The 18,200-nt window shown below is 47.5% G+C and overlaps 1 protein-coding gene across 9 annotated transcripts in view; it reads left to right on the forward strand.

The window, feature by feature from the left end:
- RAPGEF2 (Rap guanine nucleotide exchange factor 2) overlaps window positions 1-17,889 on the forward strand; it is a 248,001-nt gene extending 230,112 nt beyond the window's left edge. For 6 of the 9 annotated variants that reach the window (XM_057547436.1, XM_057547433.1, XM_057547434.1 and 3 more), the window contains 9 exons: window positions 89-212; window positions 816-839; window positions 1,892-2,115; window positions 3,544-3,738; window positions 7,110-7,262; window positions 9,826-10,051; window positions 11,044-11,603; window positions 13,912-14,184; window positions 15,822-17,889. In XM_057547436.1, the coding sequence (XP_057403419.1) occupies window positions 89-212; window positions 816-839; window positions 1,892-2,115; window positions 3,544-3,738; window positions 7,110-7,262; window positions 9,826-10,051; window positions 11,044-11,603; window positions 13,912-14,184; window positions 15,822-15,847 (1,805 nt within the window). In that variant the 3' untranslated portion in view covers window positions 15,848-17,889. The remainder of the gene's footprint in view (window positions 1-88; window positions 213-815; window positions 840-1,891; window positions 2,116-3,543; window positions 3,739-7,109; window positions 7,263-9,825; window positions 10,052-11,043; window positions 11,604-13,911; window positions 14,185-15,821) is intronic. The other 3 variants (XM_057547439.1, XM_057547437.1, XM_057547435.1) reach the window with 3 other exon arrangements.
- The last annotated feature ends 311 nt before the right edge of the window (window positions 17,890-18,200 follow it).

Genomic DNA, 18,200 nt, shown 5'->3' on the forward strand with positions numbered 1-18,200 from the left:
AAGTATAAGTTGGAAGATTTCTGTCTCCACTTGTGAAGGCATAGGGTAAATGCCACGTGATTCCCTTTTCCTTCTTTGCCAATTACAGGGAACGACTCCAAAGTTGACGGGCTGGTCAATTTTGAGAAGCTAAGAATGATTGCAAAAGAAATTCGTCACGTTGGCCGAATGGCCTCTGTGAACATGGACCCTGCCCTCATGTTCAGGACTCGGTGAGTGTGTCACCCTCAGCAGTGCTCGCGGGGTTAGGGAAGGTTGAGCTTAGAGCCTCCTAATAAATGAGAAGATTTTGAATGGGCCCGCCTGTAGCATGGTGAAATGTACCAGGGTGTGTGGGGAATCTCCGTCGAGCTCTGACTTGGAATGACTGTCTGATTCCACATCCAGTGTGCACTGTGGGCTGTCAGTGAAAACGGTTGGTCCCTCAGACATTGTTCATTGAACATGAGGCGCAGCTATTTTTATTTTTCAGAACGCTGACTTGCAGAGCTACAAGGTGTAATTGTGATAGTATGAGCTAAAATGTATAAACAACCCGAACAGTATTGTCTCACCGTCCACACAAGGGATTTAGCTGTCAGTGTAGCCAAAAATGATGAATCCAGTGAAGGAGAGAACAAAAGTCTTTAGAACCAAATATTTACATATGCTTGTCTTTTGAGCCAGAAAACTGTTGCTGGTCAAGTTGTGTGTGTGAGAAGGTTTGTGGGCTTCTAGTACTGCTTATCCAGAAGTCTAGTCCTTTCTTTCTGAGCTTGTGATCTCTCTGTCTCTCTCTACACCCATGCTTCAACCTCCACGGCTCTCACTTACAGGAAGAAGAAGTGGAGGAGTCTGGGGTAAGTGGCGAGGACACTGCACCCCCACACTGTTCTCGTCCCGCTCGTGGCATTGTTTTCTTACCCGCTGTGTTTTCTGATGCTTTGCATTTTTGCATTTTTTTCTTAACCCTCTTGCTCTAGCAGAATTTCAGTTGGCAAACTGACTTCAAGTTTAATCTACTGGGGCTTTTGCTTTTGAGGTCATGACCCAAGAGAGCTGTGAAATGATTGATGATTGTTCTGGGGAACAGCAGGCCAGGCCTAGTCCTGAGCTTTCAGAAAGACTTTATTTTAATATAATTTGTGTGTTTTGAAATGAGAAAAATCTAACCTGGGGTGAGGGGAGAAAGGGTGTCAGAAGGAAAAATTGTGCAGTTTAAATACTATTGCACAGATTTTTGAGAAGTAAATATATGTAATACAAAAGGTGCCCCTCGGTGTTAAAACTAAATTTTTTACAGCTCAACTAACTACTGTTTTCATCCTATAAATCAATTCTTTTCAAAAATAATTCTTAACAACTCATGTGCTAGTTTCCATACATGTGTTTTCACATTTGCATGACCATTTTATTAACAGATTGACCATATTACTTGACAAACTCACTACATTTAACCCAAGCAATAAGAAAACAATCGTGAACATTGTAATTTCTTTAAATTTATGTAAGACATCCTCTTTAGGAGAAAAGAAATTAATGTCACTCTTAATGATTGCAACTGTGTGTTTATTCTTGCATGAGCTTTTACATATAATCATTATTACTTGCTGGCTTCTACGAGAGAGCTGCCTTGAATGCTCTATAGAGGCGAAAAGTAGAATTTTCTAGTTGGAACAGAACAAGTGCCGAACATATATGTGTATGTAGAGTGTATGTAGGATTCTCTTTAAACTTGAAAAAAAATTTTTTTTGATCTGTATGATTCTATATTCCTTTGTAAAGTTTACTTACCAGAATGAGGCATGTGGCCTTTTGAACGTAGACTATTTGTAGGAGTCTCAGCACGTTTCCAGTAGATAAAGTGATCCCATGCTGGAGCGAGCTGCAGCTCTACCTTTTCGTCTTCCAGGTCTCTCAGCCAGGGTAGTACAAACGCAACAGTGCTAGACGTTGCTCAGACAGGTGGTCACAAAAAGCGGGTGCGTCGTAGCTCCTTTCTCAATGCCAAAAAGCTTTACGAGGACGCCCAAATGGCTCGAAAAGTGAAGCAGTACCTGTCCAATTTGGAGCTGGAGATGGACGAGGAGAGCCTTCAGACGTTATCCCTGCAGTGCGAGCCGGCCACCAACACACGTGAGTTTCTTCTTAAGGCGGCTGCCGGGTCCGGCTGGAGTGCAGATTGGTTTCCTGGCTGGGTCCAGGGGGACCTAGCATCCTGAGACACGCTCGCCTTTCCCTTGAAGGCGGCTCTGGGGACCACGCGGCGCTGTCCCGGGCTGAGCCCCGTGCCCAACGGGGTTCGCGTGGGGACCACGACACCGTAGGCTTCTTCGGGGTGACTGGCTTTGGTTTCATCCTGACGCAGCCAGAGTGCCGTCAGGGGACACAGGGGCAGGTGCAGCTCCCCTTTGCATCCCTTGTTTTCTCACAAAGATGCTTGCCAAGGGATGGGCAGCCTGGAAGGGGCACAGAGCTAGGTGTGCTGGCCGCCTCTGACCCCCTCAGCCCGGCCGGCACTTGGCAATGAGTTCAGCTACCGTGGAAGGCAGGAATTCTCCACGGGGAACCACAGCTCAGCCTAATGTGTAGCTCCCTGGCCTTTGAAAGTCCGGCCAGGCCAGAAATGGGGGCTACTTTCTCTTTCATGGCATCCACATTTGTAAGACAGAGGCGTTTTCCATTTAGGACACTTTGGGGTCTTTTATGGGCAAGTTTGAAGATACCGTCTGTAGGGCTTAAATGTTAGATAATTTGAGAAAGATTCAGGTTATCAGACTTACCCAGGACACTCTTAAAGCGCCGTGTGTCGTGGTGAAGAGTTTGTCCTCAAGGGGCTGATTGGTCTGAGTTCAGATCCTGTTTGTTCCTCGTACTGACAGTGCCACCTTAGGCCGGTTACTTGAGCTCCGTTACATGTAAGATGGAGGAAGGAAGTCACTGAGTTGTCTTGAATATTAACACACTTAAAATACAGCATTTAATTGCCCTGTTAAATTGGCTTGCTTTCCATCTGCCGTGGAATTATACACTCAGTACGATACTCAAGGAGTATTGGCTGCTATTAACGACATAGATAATTCTACCCCATTGGAGAGAGAATTTGATAGTGAAAAGACGGCAACTGGTATCATCTACTAACTTAAAACTAAGCTCATATATGTCAAGACATTTTGGGTGCCTTTTTAGAAAAATAATTCCTAATGGTCTTCCCGTTGTCGCTTGTATAATAGATCTGTGTTTTTCGTAGACATACGTACAGCGTACTGAGCTATCCACATTCTTCGTTTCTTTTTAAATGTGGTACCTGAAACAGTACCGTCTCTCGAGACGGCTTGTTTCATAAAGTGAATCTTGGTTCCGTCGTGCCTTCTTTCTGTGACGGAGGTTCTCCCTCCACCCGCCCCTGTTTCTCTCCTTTGTCTATGGGCCACAGGGGAAAAAAAAGATACATATTTCAGTGTTCTAACTGTGGGAGATGCTCACGCGGTTCTAAAAGTATCCCGTGTGTGGCCACTAACCTCTTAAACGTCTCGTTCTGTTTTCACGCCGAACAATTACCAGTGCCTAAGAATCCCGGTGACAGAAAGCCTGTCAAGGCCGACACCTCCCCGGTGGCCCCGAGGGCAGGGCTGCAGCCAAAGCCACCACCGCCGGCCCCGCAGCCGTCGCAGAGGCCCGGCCCGGGGCTGCAGCTGCCCGCTGTGCCCCTCTATCCTTCGCGGAAGAAGGTGCCCCTGCGGGATCTCCCGCCTTTCGGTAGGTGACTAAGTTTGCACACACTTTTTTTTTTTCCCCTCTTAATTTATTTTTTATTGAAGTAGAGTTGAATTACACTGTTGTGTGAATCACTACAGTCAGTTAATCTTTGACAAAGGAGGCGGGAACACGTGGTGGGGAAGCGACAGTCTCTTTGGCGAGTGGTGCTGGGAAAGCTGGACGACCGTGTGCAAATCAGTGACATCGGGACACACGCCCTCACGGCAGGCACAAAAGCATAAACTTACAATGGCTCACAGACTTCAACGGAAGACAGAACACCATGCAACTCCCGGAAGAGAACACAGGCAAAACATTCTCCGGCGTAAATCGTAGCAGTGTTTTCTTAGGTCAGTTTCCCAAGGCAATGGAAATAAAAGCAAAAAATAAACAGATGGGACCTAATGAAGCTTACAAGCTTTTGCTCACCAAAGGAAACCGTAAACAAAACGAAAAGACAGCCTGTGGGCACTTCCCTGGTGGTCCAGCGGTTAAGACTCCGCGCTCCCAATGCAGGGTGCCCAGGTTCGATACCTGGTCTGGGAACTACATCCCACATTGCATGCTGCAACTGAGAGTTTGCATGCCGCAACTAAGGAGCCCCCGAGCCGCAACCAGGGAGCCCGCCTTCCACAACTAAGACCAACACAACCAAATAAACAAATATTTTTTAAAAAAGAAGAGGCAACCTGTGGTCTGGGAGAACATATTTGCAAACAATGTGACCGGCAAGGACTTAATTTCCAAAATATACAGACGGCTCGTATAACTCGACGACAAAAAAACAAACAACCCACAACCCTCTTTTGGCGCTATTCATTCCCTGCCTGCTTCTCTGACTAGGAAACAATACTTATCACGGGTAACTTCATCTGGTATACTTGAGTGTCCCTCTGGTTGTTCCCTCTTTATAAGACATTAATGTTCACAAAGTTAAACTTTACTTTTACCAGTGGGAAGGACTGTTTTCATAGAGCATCTCATTTAATCATGCTCGTTTGTCATAGCGGTGGGAGCAGAGGCATGCCATGGGGAAATTATGCTATTACTCATTTAATTTTTAACAAGTACAGAGGCTCTTTTGTCCATATACCTTGTTTAAACTAGCTTTGCCTTATGATCAATGAGTTGCTGGAATTTAGGCAGAATATTTTTAAGTGAAATGATTTGTCTGGGGGCGAACTCTCATTTGTTGAATCACTGACTCTGTAACTTGGGAGGAAAATACAGTCAGTTCAGTTAAAGGAGCCAAAGCAGGGACTTCCCTGGTGGTCCAGTGGTAAAGAATCCGCCTTCCAGTGCAGGGGATGGGGGTTCAGTCCCTGGTCGGAGAATTAAGATCCCACGTGCCGCGGGGCAACTAAGCTCATGAGCCACAACTACTGAGCCCGCGTGCCACAACTACTGAAGCCCGTGCGCCTAGAGCCCGTGCTCCGCAACAAGAGAAGCCACCGCGATGAGGAGCCCACGCACCGCAGCGAAGAGTAGCCCCCGCTCGCCGCAACTAGAGAAAGCCCACGTGCAGCAACAAAGACCCAATGCAGCCAAAATAAAAAGAAAGAAAGAAATATTTGCATTGTTCCCCCATCACAAATGAACTGAATTAGTGTTCCTTTGTCCACTGTTTTGTTTTTGTTTTTTTATTATTATTATTTATTTATTTTTTGGCCGCACTGCGCGGCATGCGGGATCTTAGTTCCCCGACCAGTGATTGAACCCGTGTCCCCTGCAGTGGAAGCATGGAGTCTTAACCACTGGACCGCCAGGGAAGTCTCTCCACTGTGCTGTTAATATTCTTATATTCCCAAGTCCCCTGCAAGCCGACCTCTATTGCCTCTTTTCTGTCGAGCTTCTGATACGGGCACAGCCTGTTAACCCCCATGTAGGTGCACCTGATAGAAAGCCATTCCCGCCCCCCTTCCCCAGAGAGACTCTCTCTCCAATATTTTTAGGCCTATTTGAATTTATGACCTTTAGAAATGCGGATGGGATAGTCATGTGTCTTCTTAGGATAGTTTCTCATCTAAAGTCACAGAACATAAAATAGTAACTCAGAGATGCTGAGCCCACCCCCATTCATGAGGTAAATTTTGTCTGAATACTTCCTGCATGTTTCACTTCAGTGTCTTCCTCATCCCTAGAACTACTTCTGAAGTGGAACAGATTTTTCTAAGGCATAGCATCCTCACATCCATCTTCACTGTTTGAAGGCAGCACTTTCTGAATCTGTGTACGATGCCGGCTTGGAAATCTTTTCCAAATCAAAGCTATTCATTCGTGTAGCTTTAGTGTAGCTGGTATTTTCATGTACCCTGTATATATCAGTATCTGCACATGTAATTAAAAGATTGCTTGAAAAACGATTTTTAAAAGATTGTATTAAAGTAGTATCGAACACTTACAGGTGTTGAGGTGAAATGAAGAATTAAATCTTTGTTAAATTTCATTGCCTCCTTCTTAATGGATTCTGTTAAGTCTGAGAACATAAAAACTAACATTCACGGAGGTAGTGTCAACCTATAATGCCTTCCCTCAGGTCTCTTTGTTGTTCAGAATGAGGTAATTGAGAGTGCCTCATAATAAGGCTTAGTAAACATCTCTTAATGTGACTCCCTCATTTCTAAAAGTAAAATTTTAGGGGAAAAATCACCTGATATTGGCACATGGAATCCTTTTCTCCCGCCCTACGTCATCCGACTTGATCCTGCACTTGGCACTGCACTGGACGGCTCCCCGCTCCGCTCCCCTTTACCCCACTCCCGGGAACCTTCCCCGGTGGCTTCCGGGACCCTTCTGGGACCCGGCACTCTCTGGATCCCCTCCTACCTTCTCTGTCATCCGCTCACTGATCAAATATGAGCCTGATTTCTTAGCGCTCCTTCAGCCTCTTTTCTCGCTACTTCCTTTTGGCTCTTGGCTCTTGACTTTCCTTCCATCACTCCCACGTCCCATGAGCTAACTTTTCCAACACCACCAGAATACCTGTTTCCAACCCAAACTTGAGTTTGATAAATATCGTGAGCTGCGCCACTCTCATCCTAACTCAAAGTATTTCCAGATCGTCTCTTTGTTTCTTCATCGCTGTCTGATGTATTGTTGAAGAGGGTGGTGGTCAAGGTTTGGAACCCAGAGTGGAATAACAGCAGCAGCCTTTCTAGTCCTCGGCAGGTGTCAGCAGACACACGGCGGGCACCTTGTGCCCCCTGTGAGCTCATTGTTTACACGGGCAGAGTACAGAGACCACCGAGCCTGGAAACAACCTGCAACGACATGTGACATGCAATCTTAACACAAAAAAAGTGTTTTTGTTCTTCACGGTAGTCTTTTCAGTCTTGGAAATGCATATTGAAATCATTTTCTTTCTCTCACAGGTATAAACTCTCCACAAGCTTTAAAGAAGATCCTTGCTTTGTCTGAAGAAGGGAGCCTGGAGCGTCACAAGAGGCCAGCAGAAGACACGATATCGAACGCGTCTTCCCAGCTCTCCTCCCCACCGACCTCCCCGCAGAGCTCGCCAAGGAAAGGTGACTGGCTGACTCCTCTTCTCCTTCGTGGGGACCTGTGCTTTCAGCTGTGACAAATTCTATTTAGCGATTACATCACTTCTGACATTAGAGTCGTTTTAAATGACCTTGGGAATTCGCCGGCGGTCCAGTGGTTAGGACTCCACGCTTTCACTGCCAAGGGCGTGGGTTCAGTCCCTGGTCGGGGAACTGAGATCCTGCAAGCTGTATTGCGTGGCCACCCACCCCCCCCAAAAAATAAAAGACCTGATGTGTAACACCCAATGGATTTTTTTTCCCCCTCAGTTTATAAATTTGGAAGAACTTTGGTACTTTTCAATATTATAGTTATAAATAAATAGCGTTAAGCTTATATAACTATATAAGCCCTTTCAAAAATTCGTTTTTTTACTGATTGTAAGTGTGGAAATAATTCTTTTTATACTAACAGTTGTTCTAACTAAATATGATTACATAGCATTCATCACAGAGTAGAGGCCTATAAAAACATAAGAAAAACGAATATCTTCCTGATTTATCTTTCATTGTGTTAACGTGAGTCTTGATTATCTTTTTGGTTGCTATCTTGTTTAATTTTAAGGAGATTAAATTTTAGGCACTCAAGACTCTCCTTCTGATATTAATGCTTTCTTATCTTTAAAATACTAGATAGGGCTTCCCTGGTGGCGCAGTGGTTAAGAATCTGCCTGCTAATGCAGGGGACACGGGTTCGAGCCCTGGTCTGGGAAGATCCCACATGCCGCGGAGCGGCTGGGCCCGTGAGCCACGGCTACTGAGCCTGCGCGTCTGGAGCCTGTGCCCTGCAGCGGGAGGGGCCGCGATAGTGAAAGGCCCGCGCACCGCGATGAAGAGCGGTCCCCGCACCGCGATGAAGAGTGGCCCCCACTTGCCGTAACCAGAGAAAGCCCTCGCACGAACTGAAGACCCAACACAGCCAAAAATAAATAAATAAATAAATAAAGTAGCTATAAAATTAAAAAAAAAAAAAAATACTAGATAATTTTCTGCTGCATAACCTCGGGGTTACTTTCTCCCCTACCCTATAATTGAATGGGCATAAGTAAGCCGGTAATAAATGGCCAGGACAGTTTTCACTAGACGAGGCCAAAGAGATTAATCCACTGTTAGATTTCACCGGCACAACAAATACCTTTCCTGCTTTACTTTTTAGCTGTCTCAGACATGTGTGCGTTCTATGTGGGTATCAGCCTCTAGTCCTTGTTCAGTGGGTGCGTCTGAATTCTTCTCTCGTCAGTCGTTGGGTGGCAGTGGCGGTCAGCTGAGATCGTTTGGCTGCAGGCAGTTGGACTAAACCAGCTCCCCGTCCTCTCGTGGAAGTGAGAACAGTAACAAGAATAACAGTGCCCCACGGACCTACGGGATAGGTGGGCCAGCGGGAAAGAGAGGGGTCATCTCATCAGTTGAGGAAAATGGGGCAATTCCTCCCCATGCCACGTGCTCCACCTGAGGGATTCTTTTTCTAGAGATTTTTTTTTGGGGGTAGACTGTTCAGGGAGGGTTTGAAATCTTGTCTGTCAGAACTTGCAGCGTGGTTTAAAACAAGACATTTCATGGATGAACACGTGAAATCTTATCAACACCTGTGCAACCTTTTAAAAAAATAAATCAGGAATTCATAATTTACTGAAAGGATGGGGAAGTACTCTTCAGAGAGTAAATTAGCAACATTTAGGTGCTCTAGATGGCATTTTTTTTATTAGGTTTTCATTGTGTACATATAATCATATAAAATCAGTATTTTAAGTAACATGAGATTCTTAATGTAAAAAATAAATGAATACTGAGAAAGGAGATTTGGATTTTTTTGTTAAAAATGTCAAGACAAGCCTCTCTTCCTTTTGTGACTTTCAGAATTATTTTTAGCAACAAAGAGTTAAGGGTCCTTCAGGCCAAAAAATGGACATCTGTTTAGACATAATGATGGTCCAGGGAGAAAAATGGAGATTTTGTACATTATGTCCTTCAAAACAATTGGCTTTCATGTGATTTATCCAATATATTATTAACGTTGAAAAATTAAATGGCAAAAATCCAAAGATATCTTCTTCAGGTCTTATTTCTTATTCATACATGTCCATTTAAAGTTACAATGCAGATCTTTCCAGCGGAGTTATTCTATGCTGTAAAGTTCTAAAAGTGAAAACTCCATTGAAAACAAAATTACTACTGACTTTGCAGTTTGAGAAAAAACCATACTTTTAAATATCATCCTAGTCATTCTTCAGTTTCGTTGACATAGACTAATGTAGTATAATTTATAGTTAAGAGAGCAGGATCGAGTCGTGCCGTGATCCAGTCTGCAGCAATTCCTGGGTCCTACAACGGTGAATTCTTTTTTCCTCTCTAAGCTGTCATTAACCACACTAAACTGCATTCGGGTAAAACGTAAAACTTTACTGTAGCTCAGTCCCCAAGGAGAGTGTTTTCTCCCCAGTTCCGTGGTGGCACCTGTGGCCTGCGTTCTGGTTTTGCTTCTACGGGGAGGCGTCAGCGGGACGCCGTGCACCCTCGGTGTCTAAGGAGAGATGTGTTTCCCACGCAGGCTACACTTTGGCTCCGAGCGGCACCGTGGATAACTTCTCAGATTCCGGCCACAGCGAAATCTCCTCACGGTCCAGTATCGTCAGCAACTCCTCCTTCGACGCGCTGCCCGTCTCGCTGCCCGACGAACGGCGCCAGAGGCCATCGGTCGGCACGGCGGAGACCAGCCTGGCCGCAGGCCGGCCCGAGAGGCGGCCGGCGGCGGAGCCCGACCCGTGCAGCCCGGGGTAGGGGCTCGTCCGCGGGCTCGCTGCCCTCCCCCACGTGTGCGGGGCAGGTTACAGGGCGCCCAGGGACGCTCTCCCCGTCCCGGTTCTGAAGTTCACCGTTCCCCGGTTACGAAGCACCGTGCAGACTGCTTCTCCAGTGCGGGCTGTCCTGCACTGGGACGCGTTTGCTCTGCGCTGAGGGCAGGGGTGACTCAGTCCAGTGAGCTGCTTTCCCGAATAGTCAGATCGTAGTGAGGCACTGTAAGGAAAGTGCTCCTTTCCTGTAAGCAGCTGATGGCTCTTTTCCCCCGTGGTTGATATTGTGGGGACGTCACAGGGGAGGAAACGGGGCAGGGCCGAGTGGCCACTGTCGCTCAGTCTGGTGGAGCCTAAATCCTCTTCCTGGAAGGAAAGGAAGCCGCCTTTCCAAGAAAAAGTGGTTGGGTTTTAGCACGGAGTTATTAGTTAACAAGCTTGCCCTTTCCCCTCCCCTCCCCTCCCCTTCCCTCCCCTCCCCTCCCCTCCCCTCTTTCCCGGCCCCCCCTCCCCCTCTCTTCTCCCCTGCCCTCCCCTCTCCTCCCCTCTCCTCTCCTCTCCTCCCCCCTCCCCTCCCCTCCTCTCCTCTCCTCTCTTCTCCCCTCCCCTCCCCTCCTCTCCTCTCCTCTCCTCCCCTCCCCTCCCCTCTTCCCCCCCTCCCCTCCCCTCCCCTCTTCCCCCCCTCCCCTCCCCCTCTTCCCCCCTCCCCTCCCCCCTCCCCTCCCCTCTTTCCCGGCCCCCTCCCCTCTCCTCCTCCCCTCCCCTCCTCTCCTCTCCTCCCCCCTCCCCTCCTCTCCTCTCTTCTCCCCCTCCCCTCCTCTCCTCTCCTCTCTTCTCCCCTCTCCTCCCCTCCCCTCTTCCTCCCCTCCCCTCCCCTCTTCCTCCCCTCCCCCTCCCCTCCCCTCTTTCCTGGCCCCCCTCCCCTCCCCTTCTCTTTATTATTTTTTTCTCTTTGTTTCCCATTGGCCGCCTAGGTCCTGCGCACCGCTGTCCGAGAGCCGGGGCCTGTACGCTGCAGCTACAGTGATCTCTTCTCCCAGCACAGAGGAGCTTTCCCAAGACCAGGGGGACCGAGCCTCACTTGACGCTGCTGACAGCGGCCGAGGGAGCTGGACGTCGTGCTCCAGCGGCTCCCACGATAACATCCAGACCATCCAGCACCAGCGGAGCTGGGAGACGCTCCCCTTCGGGCACACTCACTTTGACCATTCAGGGGACGCTGCAGGGTTCTGGGCCTCGAGCAGCCACGTGGACCAGATCATGTTTTCCGACCATAGCACAAAGTATAACAGGCAGAGTCAAAGCCGAGAGAGTCTCGATCAAGCCCAGTCCCGGGCAAGCTGGGCCTCCTCCACGGGGTACTGGGGAGAAGACTCGGAGGGGGACACAGGCACAATCAAGCGAAGGGGGGGGAAGGACGTTTCCCTCGAAGCTGAAAGCAGCAGCATGATGCCTGCGACCGCCGAAGAAGCCAAGCCCGTCGCCATGGCTGCCCACGTGGCCGTGCCGCCCAGCGCCACCAAGGGGCTTATTGGTAAGCTGACTGCGGGCTCTGTCGTGTCTGGGTCGTGGCTGCACCCTGACTTATTTCAAAAGTAAAAGCATGTGTTTGCGGTTCTTCTCCTCATTCTGCCCCACCCATTGCCGTGTAGGCCTTCCAAGTTAGCAGTGCGCTCAGGATTTTGAAATGAATGGTGGTTAAGGGCCCAGGTTCTGTGGTCAGGTGCTTATAAATACCCTGCAACAGTCAACCTTCCATGCACCGTAGCTGTCAGGGTCAGTAGGTTGTCCTCATGGGTGTTACCTGCTCCAACGTTGATCTTCTCAGCTGAAAACTATCAGGAAGGATGGCCATTCTCTCTAGAGGAAGAATATTTTTTTGTTTAATTGGAACTGTTTTAAATGTTTTACTTTTGTATTTTGTTCCCTTGAATTGTATGTAGAACTTTACCCTTTGCATATTTAAAAATCTTCTGTCGATGTTTGTTATGCAGGTAAATGTTTCTGTGCTAGACAAATTCCCTCTGCACAGGATAGAACAAGGAGGAGGGTGCAAGAGGTAAGGTAGTGAGTCAGGCAGGCTGTGGGTTTGAATCCCTGCTTTGCCACTTTCCCAGCTTTGTGACACTGGGCAAGGCACTAAACGGTGTCTATTTCCTCATCTGTAAAATGAATTTAATAATTTCTACCAATGCGGTTGCTATGAGGTTTAAACGAAATCTCTGCAGAACACCGGTGCCTGGTTAGCAGTTCATAAGTACATGAAAGACACTATCACTTCGCTGCTGCTGTTTCTGTTGTGAAGTCTCTTATGCTCCTTTAATGCTATCGGGATATATTCTCTATGGCATGTTCAACGTCTGTATAGTCAAAGTGTAGGGATACATCATAGGATACAGAGTGAGAAATTCTGGAATATAATCTTCACAGACATCACTTTTATTAGTAGGGAAATTGTAGTTATTTTATCACGTAGTCATGGGTGGATGTCGAATTTAATATCTTTTCAAGATGAATAAGGAGAAAACAGTTAACACCTATTCTTAGGTTGCAATTTTTAAAGCACTTTTTTTTTTTAATTGAAGTATAGTTGATTTACAGTATTGTGTTAGTTTCAGGTATACAACAAAGTGATTCAATTATATATATATTTTTCATATTATTTTCCATTATAGGTTATTACAAGATACTGAATATAGTTCCCTGTGCTATACAGTAAATTCTTGTTGTTTACCTATTTTTATGTAAAGTAGTGTGTATCTGTTAATCCCAAACTCCTAATTTATCCCTCCCCTCTTTTCTTCCCTTTGTAACCATAAATCTGTGAGTCTGTTTCTGTTTTGTGTATAAATTCATTTGTATTATATTTTAGATTCCACGTATAAGTGATATCATAAGATATCTGTCTTTGTCTGGCTTACTTCACTTATATGATAATCTCTAGGTCCATCCATGTTGCTGCAAATGGCAACGTTTCATTCTTTTTTATGGCTGAGTAATATTTCATTGTATATATGTACCACATCTTCTGTATCCATTCATCTGTTGATGGGCACATGGGTTGCTTCCACATCTTGGCAATTGCAAACAGAAAAGCACTTTCTTTAACAAACTAATACACAGAATTTTTATTGCAAAGGAAAGAAGAATGATTTAAGTTCCTAACAGCTGAGTCTAGAAAGTTGAAGATAAGAAAACTTTGCTTTTACTTGCCTTTACAGATTCATGTTTTAAGTCATGAAATTAAGATAAAAGGACTTCGAGAAAAATACATACCTCACATACACATGGTTTTAAGTTTTGAAATTTGCATCATTTTTTTGTACTATTCTTCCAAATTTATTGTGATTCCCCATTTTCCGAAGTGAGGCCCAAGACTTGAAAGTAACCTGGGATTGATTCTCTGCCCGCTGAGGGTAGATGGCCCAGCAAAGAGGGACAGCCCGCCTGGCCCCCGGGGCAGGGAGGGGGGAGGGAACCGCTGGCAGGCGCCACTCCCGTGTTGCAGGCTCTGTTCCCTTTGCTGCGTGTTTCCAGTAAACCCCAGGGTTGGGCGTTAGCCTGGTAACTGCGTGACAGGTAGCGTCGCTCTGCCCCGGTGAGCGTTACAGGTGCTTAGATCGCTTAGTCTTGCCTGTGCCGCCGGAGATGACCCGGCGCGTGGCGGGCTTGGTGCGCGCCCCGCCCCCCGCCGGCACCCCGCCCTGCGCGCAGCCCCACGTGCCTTTCCCCGCGGGCGCCGCGCTCTTCGCCTCGGGCCTCCTCCTGCCCGAGGAGCGCACGTGGCCTGGGCCGCGCGCGCCGCGATGCTCACCGCGGCGCCTTGTCTCTCCCTCCCGCAGCGAGGAAGGAGGGCCGCTACCGGGAGCCGCCGCCCACCCCGCCGGGATACGTGGGCATCCCCATCACCGACTTCCCCGACGCGCACCCGCACCCCGCCCGGAAGCCGCCGGACTACACCGTGGCGCTGCAGCGCTCCAGGATGCTGGCCCGGCCGGCCGACACCCCCGCCCCGGGCGGCGCCAGGCCCGCCCCGCGGCCGCAGTGGCACCGGCCCGGCGACGACCCGCGCCCCGGCCCCTGCGCGCCCCCGGGCCTCCCCGCCGAGGAGGACGGTACATGCGCTTCCCCCAGAGGCCCTGCTTCCCGCCCGGGGTTCCGCGCCCGCCCCCGGCCTCGGTGCCAGCCGTTGGGCTGCGTTTTGCTTTTTCCGGAGTGGCTGGAGAAATAACGAAAGATTGCGGAGGGGTCCCCTGTAGTACCGTGTGAGCCTGGGTGCATTTCCCTCCTAATCCTCGGTTTTCTGGGGAAATGCTGGGAGTCCCAGATGAAAGTCTGGTGGAAAAGCCCACTTCTCTAGAGCTTTCTTGCCGTCTCTGTACGAGTCGAGCTGGCCGTGCTGGGGCGAGGTTGAAGGGGGAGACCATGCCCCCCCCCCAACTCCTGCTTTTAAGGTTTGAGGTTAACATGTTTTATTCTGGAAATAATCATTATAGGAAAAAGCAAAACACAATTCATGAAAACTATTTACAGTCCTGCCACTTGCAGATAACTTCCATTAGCATTTTGTCACATATCCTTCTAGACTTTTTTTTTTAAAGGAGACATACTTTAATAGCCTTTTCAGATAATTGTGGTTATTTTTTGATATTGTATGGAAATTCAACAAGTAGTCATTTCTTTCTTTTTTTTTTTTTATGGCTGTGTTGGGTCTTCGTTTCTGTGCAAGGGCTTTCTCTAGTTGTGGCGAGCGGGGGCCACTCTTCATCGCGGTGCGCGGGCCTCTCACTATCGCGGCCTCTCTTGTTGCGGAGCACAGGCTCCAGACGCGCAGGCTCAGTAATTGTGGCTCACGGGCCTAGTTGCTCCGTGGCATGTGGGATCCTCCCAGACCAGGGCTCGAACCCGTGTCCCCTGCATTGGCAGGCAGATTCTCAACCACTGCGCCACCAGGGAAGCCCTAGACTTTTTTATATGTATATGCGTGTATATTATTTAAGAAGTCATATGTTATTTTATAACTTTTATAACTTTTTTCAATGAATTTATCATTCATGAGTTTTCAGTCAGTAAATATACAATGTATTTTTATAGTGGGTATGTATATTTAAAGATGTGCATCCCATATACTTTATTTTAAACTTTTTTATAAATTTATTTTATTTATTTATTTTTGGCTGTGTTGGATCTTCATTGCTGCGTGCAGGCTTTCTCTAGTTGCGGCGAGCGGGGGCTACTCTTCGTTGCAGTGCGTGGGCTTCTCATTGCGGTGGCTTCTCTTGTTGAGGAGCACGGGCTCTAGGCGCGTGGGCTTCAGTAGTTGTGGCTCACGGGCTCAGCAGTTGTGGCTCGTGGGCTATAGAGCGCAGGCTCAGTCGTTGTGGCACACAGGCTCAGTAGTTGTGGCTCGTGGGCTCTAGAGTGCAGGCTCAGTAGTTGTGGCGCACAGGCTTAGTTGTTCCGCGGCATGTGGGATCTTCCAGGACCGGGGCTCGAACCCGTGTCCCCTGCATTGGCAGGTGGATTCTTAACCACTGCGCCACCAGGGAAGCCCCTTAAACTTTTTTATTATTATTAATCATTAGGTAGAAAAAAAGTTGAGGATCTTAGGTGACCTATACTAAGAGAACACAGCTGCGGTATTTTTATTTAGCGTGTCGGTGGACATGTTCTCTCTAAGCACAAGAAAACGACTTGCTCGCTTATTGATTTTTCTTTTGTTTCTTCCTTTCTTTCGTGGTTGTGTCGGCAGAAGATGAACAAGTGTCTGCGGTTTGAGGCACGGGCTTGTCTGCGCCCGTGTCGGCCACCCACAGGAGAGCACAGAAGACGTCCCCTAGCGTCAGAGCCTTGGGACTCACACTCTGAGGATGGTGGACCAGTTTGCCTCCTTCCCTGCCTTAAAAGCAGCGTGGGGCTCCTTCCCCCCTTCTTCCTGTCCCCTTTGCATGTGAAATACTGTGAAGAAACCGCCCTGGCACTTTTCCGCCTTGTTGCTTGAATGCACAGCGCAGCGTCTCCAAGCTCCTGTGGCTGCCTGCCACGTCACACAGCATCATTCCAGACTCCAAGGTCATCACCACCCGTGAGTCACCCTGGCTGCACTTCTCCACGCCTGGAAGGAGTTTTTAAAAAAATCTTCCTTTTAGATTTCGGTCCAGTCCTAGCACTTGGTTTCATTGGAATCGTGAGAACAGCCAGCCGTGGAACTACTTGGGGTCTTTAACCCACCGAGGAAGACAAAGGAAAACAATGAAATCCTTGAGTGCAGTGCTCGTCCGCTTGTTTACAGGGCCCTCCTCCGTTTTCTGGGTTTTTTTTTTTTCTTTTAAATGAGTTTAAAGATTGTGTTCAGAGAGTAAATATTATATCCGTTTAATGATTTTACAGTATTATGTTGAACCTTTAAGTAGGGTTGCCAGCCGGGGTTTCTCAAAAAACCAAATATGCCGGACAGGGTGTGGTCACACCAGGGAGAGGGAAGGCTGGCCCACGGCCCCGCTTCCTGTGTCCCGGCCGCGCCCGGGAAGTGCCCGATCCTGGAAGCGTGAGGTGTTAGCCAATTACCTAGATCCCAAGGTCCCCGGCCCCTCCTTCCCCAGGGGCTGGGGCTCTTCTTTACAACTGTTTGCACATGGCCGGGGAGGGAACTGGGACTCTCGCGTCCTGTGTCTGAGCGTGTGGAGCGCAGGGCAGTGTCACCCGAGGGCGTGTCCTGCTCCATCGAGGCAGACGGCAAACCCCGTGTTTTTTTTTTTAAATTATGTTTCTTTGATTTCTGTTTATTTAGTTTTAGGGATTCTCTTGCTTGTTTTCAAAGAGAAACGTTCATAACTGGAGAGCATTGCAGTGAAAGCAGCTCGGGGTGTTGGCGCTAATGCCAGCTGTTCATACTGCTCTTTCAAGACAGCCTCCCCGTATCGATCGGTCGCCATGAGGGAATAAACAAGCCTTTAACGTGAAGATGATCAAAAGATCCAAAACCCAGTGCGATCCGCCAGCCTTTGTTTGCAAGGCGGGTCAGTCGCCGAAGACCGACCCGTAAGTGGCTTTACGGACGCCGAGACGGAGAAGGCCTGAGTGTAGCAACCACGTGTTCACAGCTGCTATTAACCCCAGAAGGACTGAGATGACCCCTCCGGTCTATTTTTGTGTTGTTTTTGCACAGACTCCGGAAAAGTGAAGGCTGCCAATCCGAGTAGTACTCAGATGTGAGGAACTGCTGGTCTTGGATTTTTTTTTCCATTAAATTCAGCTGATCATATTGATCAGTAGATAAACGTAAATAGCTTCCAATTTTAAAAGTCAAATTGCAGTGTTTTTTCACTGTATCAAAGCAATGTCAGTGCTTTATTTAATAATTCTCTCCTGTATCATGGCATTTGTCTACTTGCTTATATATTACATTATCAATGATGCATTTGTAATTTTACATGTAAGATGCATTATTTGCCAGTTTTCTTCTCTAGGCTGTGGACCTCATGTGCATCTAGAAAGACAGAACTCTTGCTCTACACAAGTTGCACAAATGTTACCTAAGCATTAAGTCACCGTAGAACATAGTAGGAGTGTAACCTCAGTTCGCTCTGTGATGTCAAGTGCAGAATGTACAATTAACTGGTGATTTCCTCATCCTTTTGATACTACTTGTACCTGTATGTCTTTTAGAAAGACATTGGCGGAGTCTGTATCCCTTTTGTATTTTTAATACAATAATTGTACATATTGGTTATATTTTTGTTGAAAATGGTAGAAATGTACTATGTTTATGCCTCTACGTCCAGTTTGTACAAGCTGGAAAATAAATAAATATAACATAATGCCTTGCCTATATTCTTAACGACTCGTGCATGCTTTTTCTTACTGAAGCGTAAAAAAGCCCTTGGATCTCACTGCAGGAGCGAGTCCACAGGGCACTGAGGGTAGACCGACGATGTCGCCTAAAACTGCCCAAATAGCCTATTCTTTTAGGTAGCTTTCTGTTGATTCAGAGAAAAGAACTTGATATCATTCATGTTAACAAATTAATATCATTCATGTGTCCAGAATTCATAGTGTTTGAGATTCAGTGAAAAATTATGTTACCGCTATGTATCTATTGAATACATAGCATTTGTCTCTGCCCAATTCC

This window comes from Balaenoptera acutorostrata, chromosome 5 (assembly GCF_949987535.1).
Source record: "Balaenoptera acutorostrata chromosome 5, mBalAcu1.1, whole genome shotgun sequence".
Classification (NCBI taxonomy): Eukaryota; Metazoa; Chordata; class Mammalia; order Artiodactyla; family Balaenopteridae; genus Balaenoptera; species Balaenoptera acutorostrata.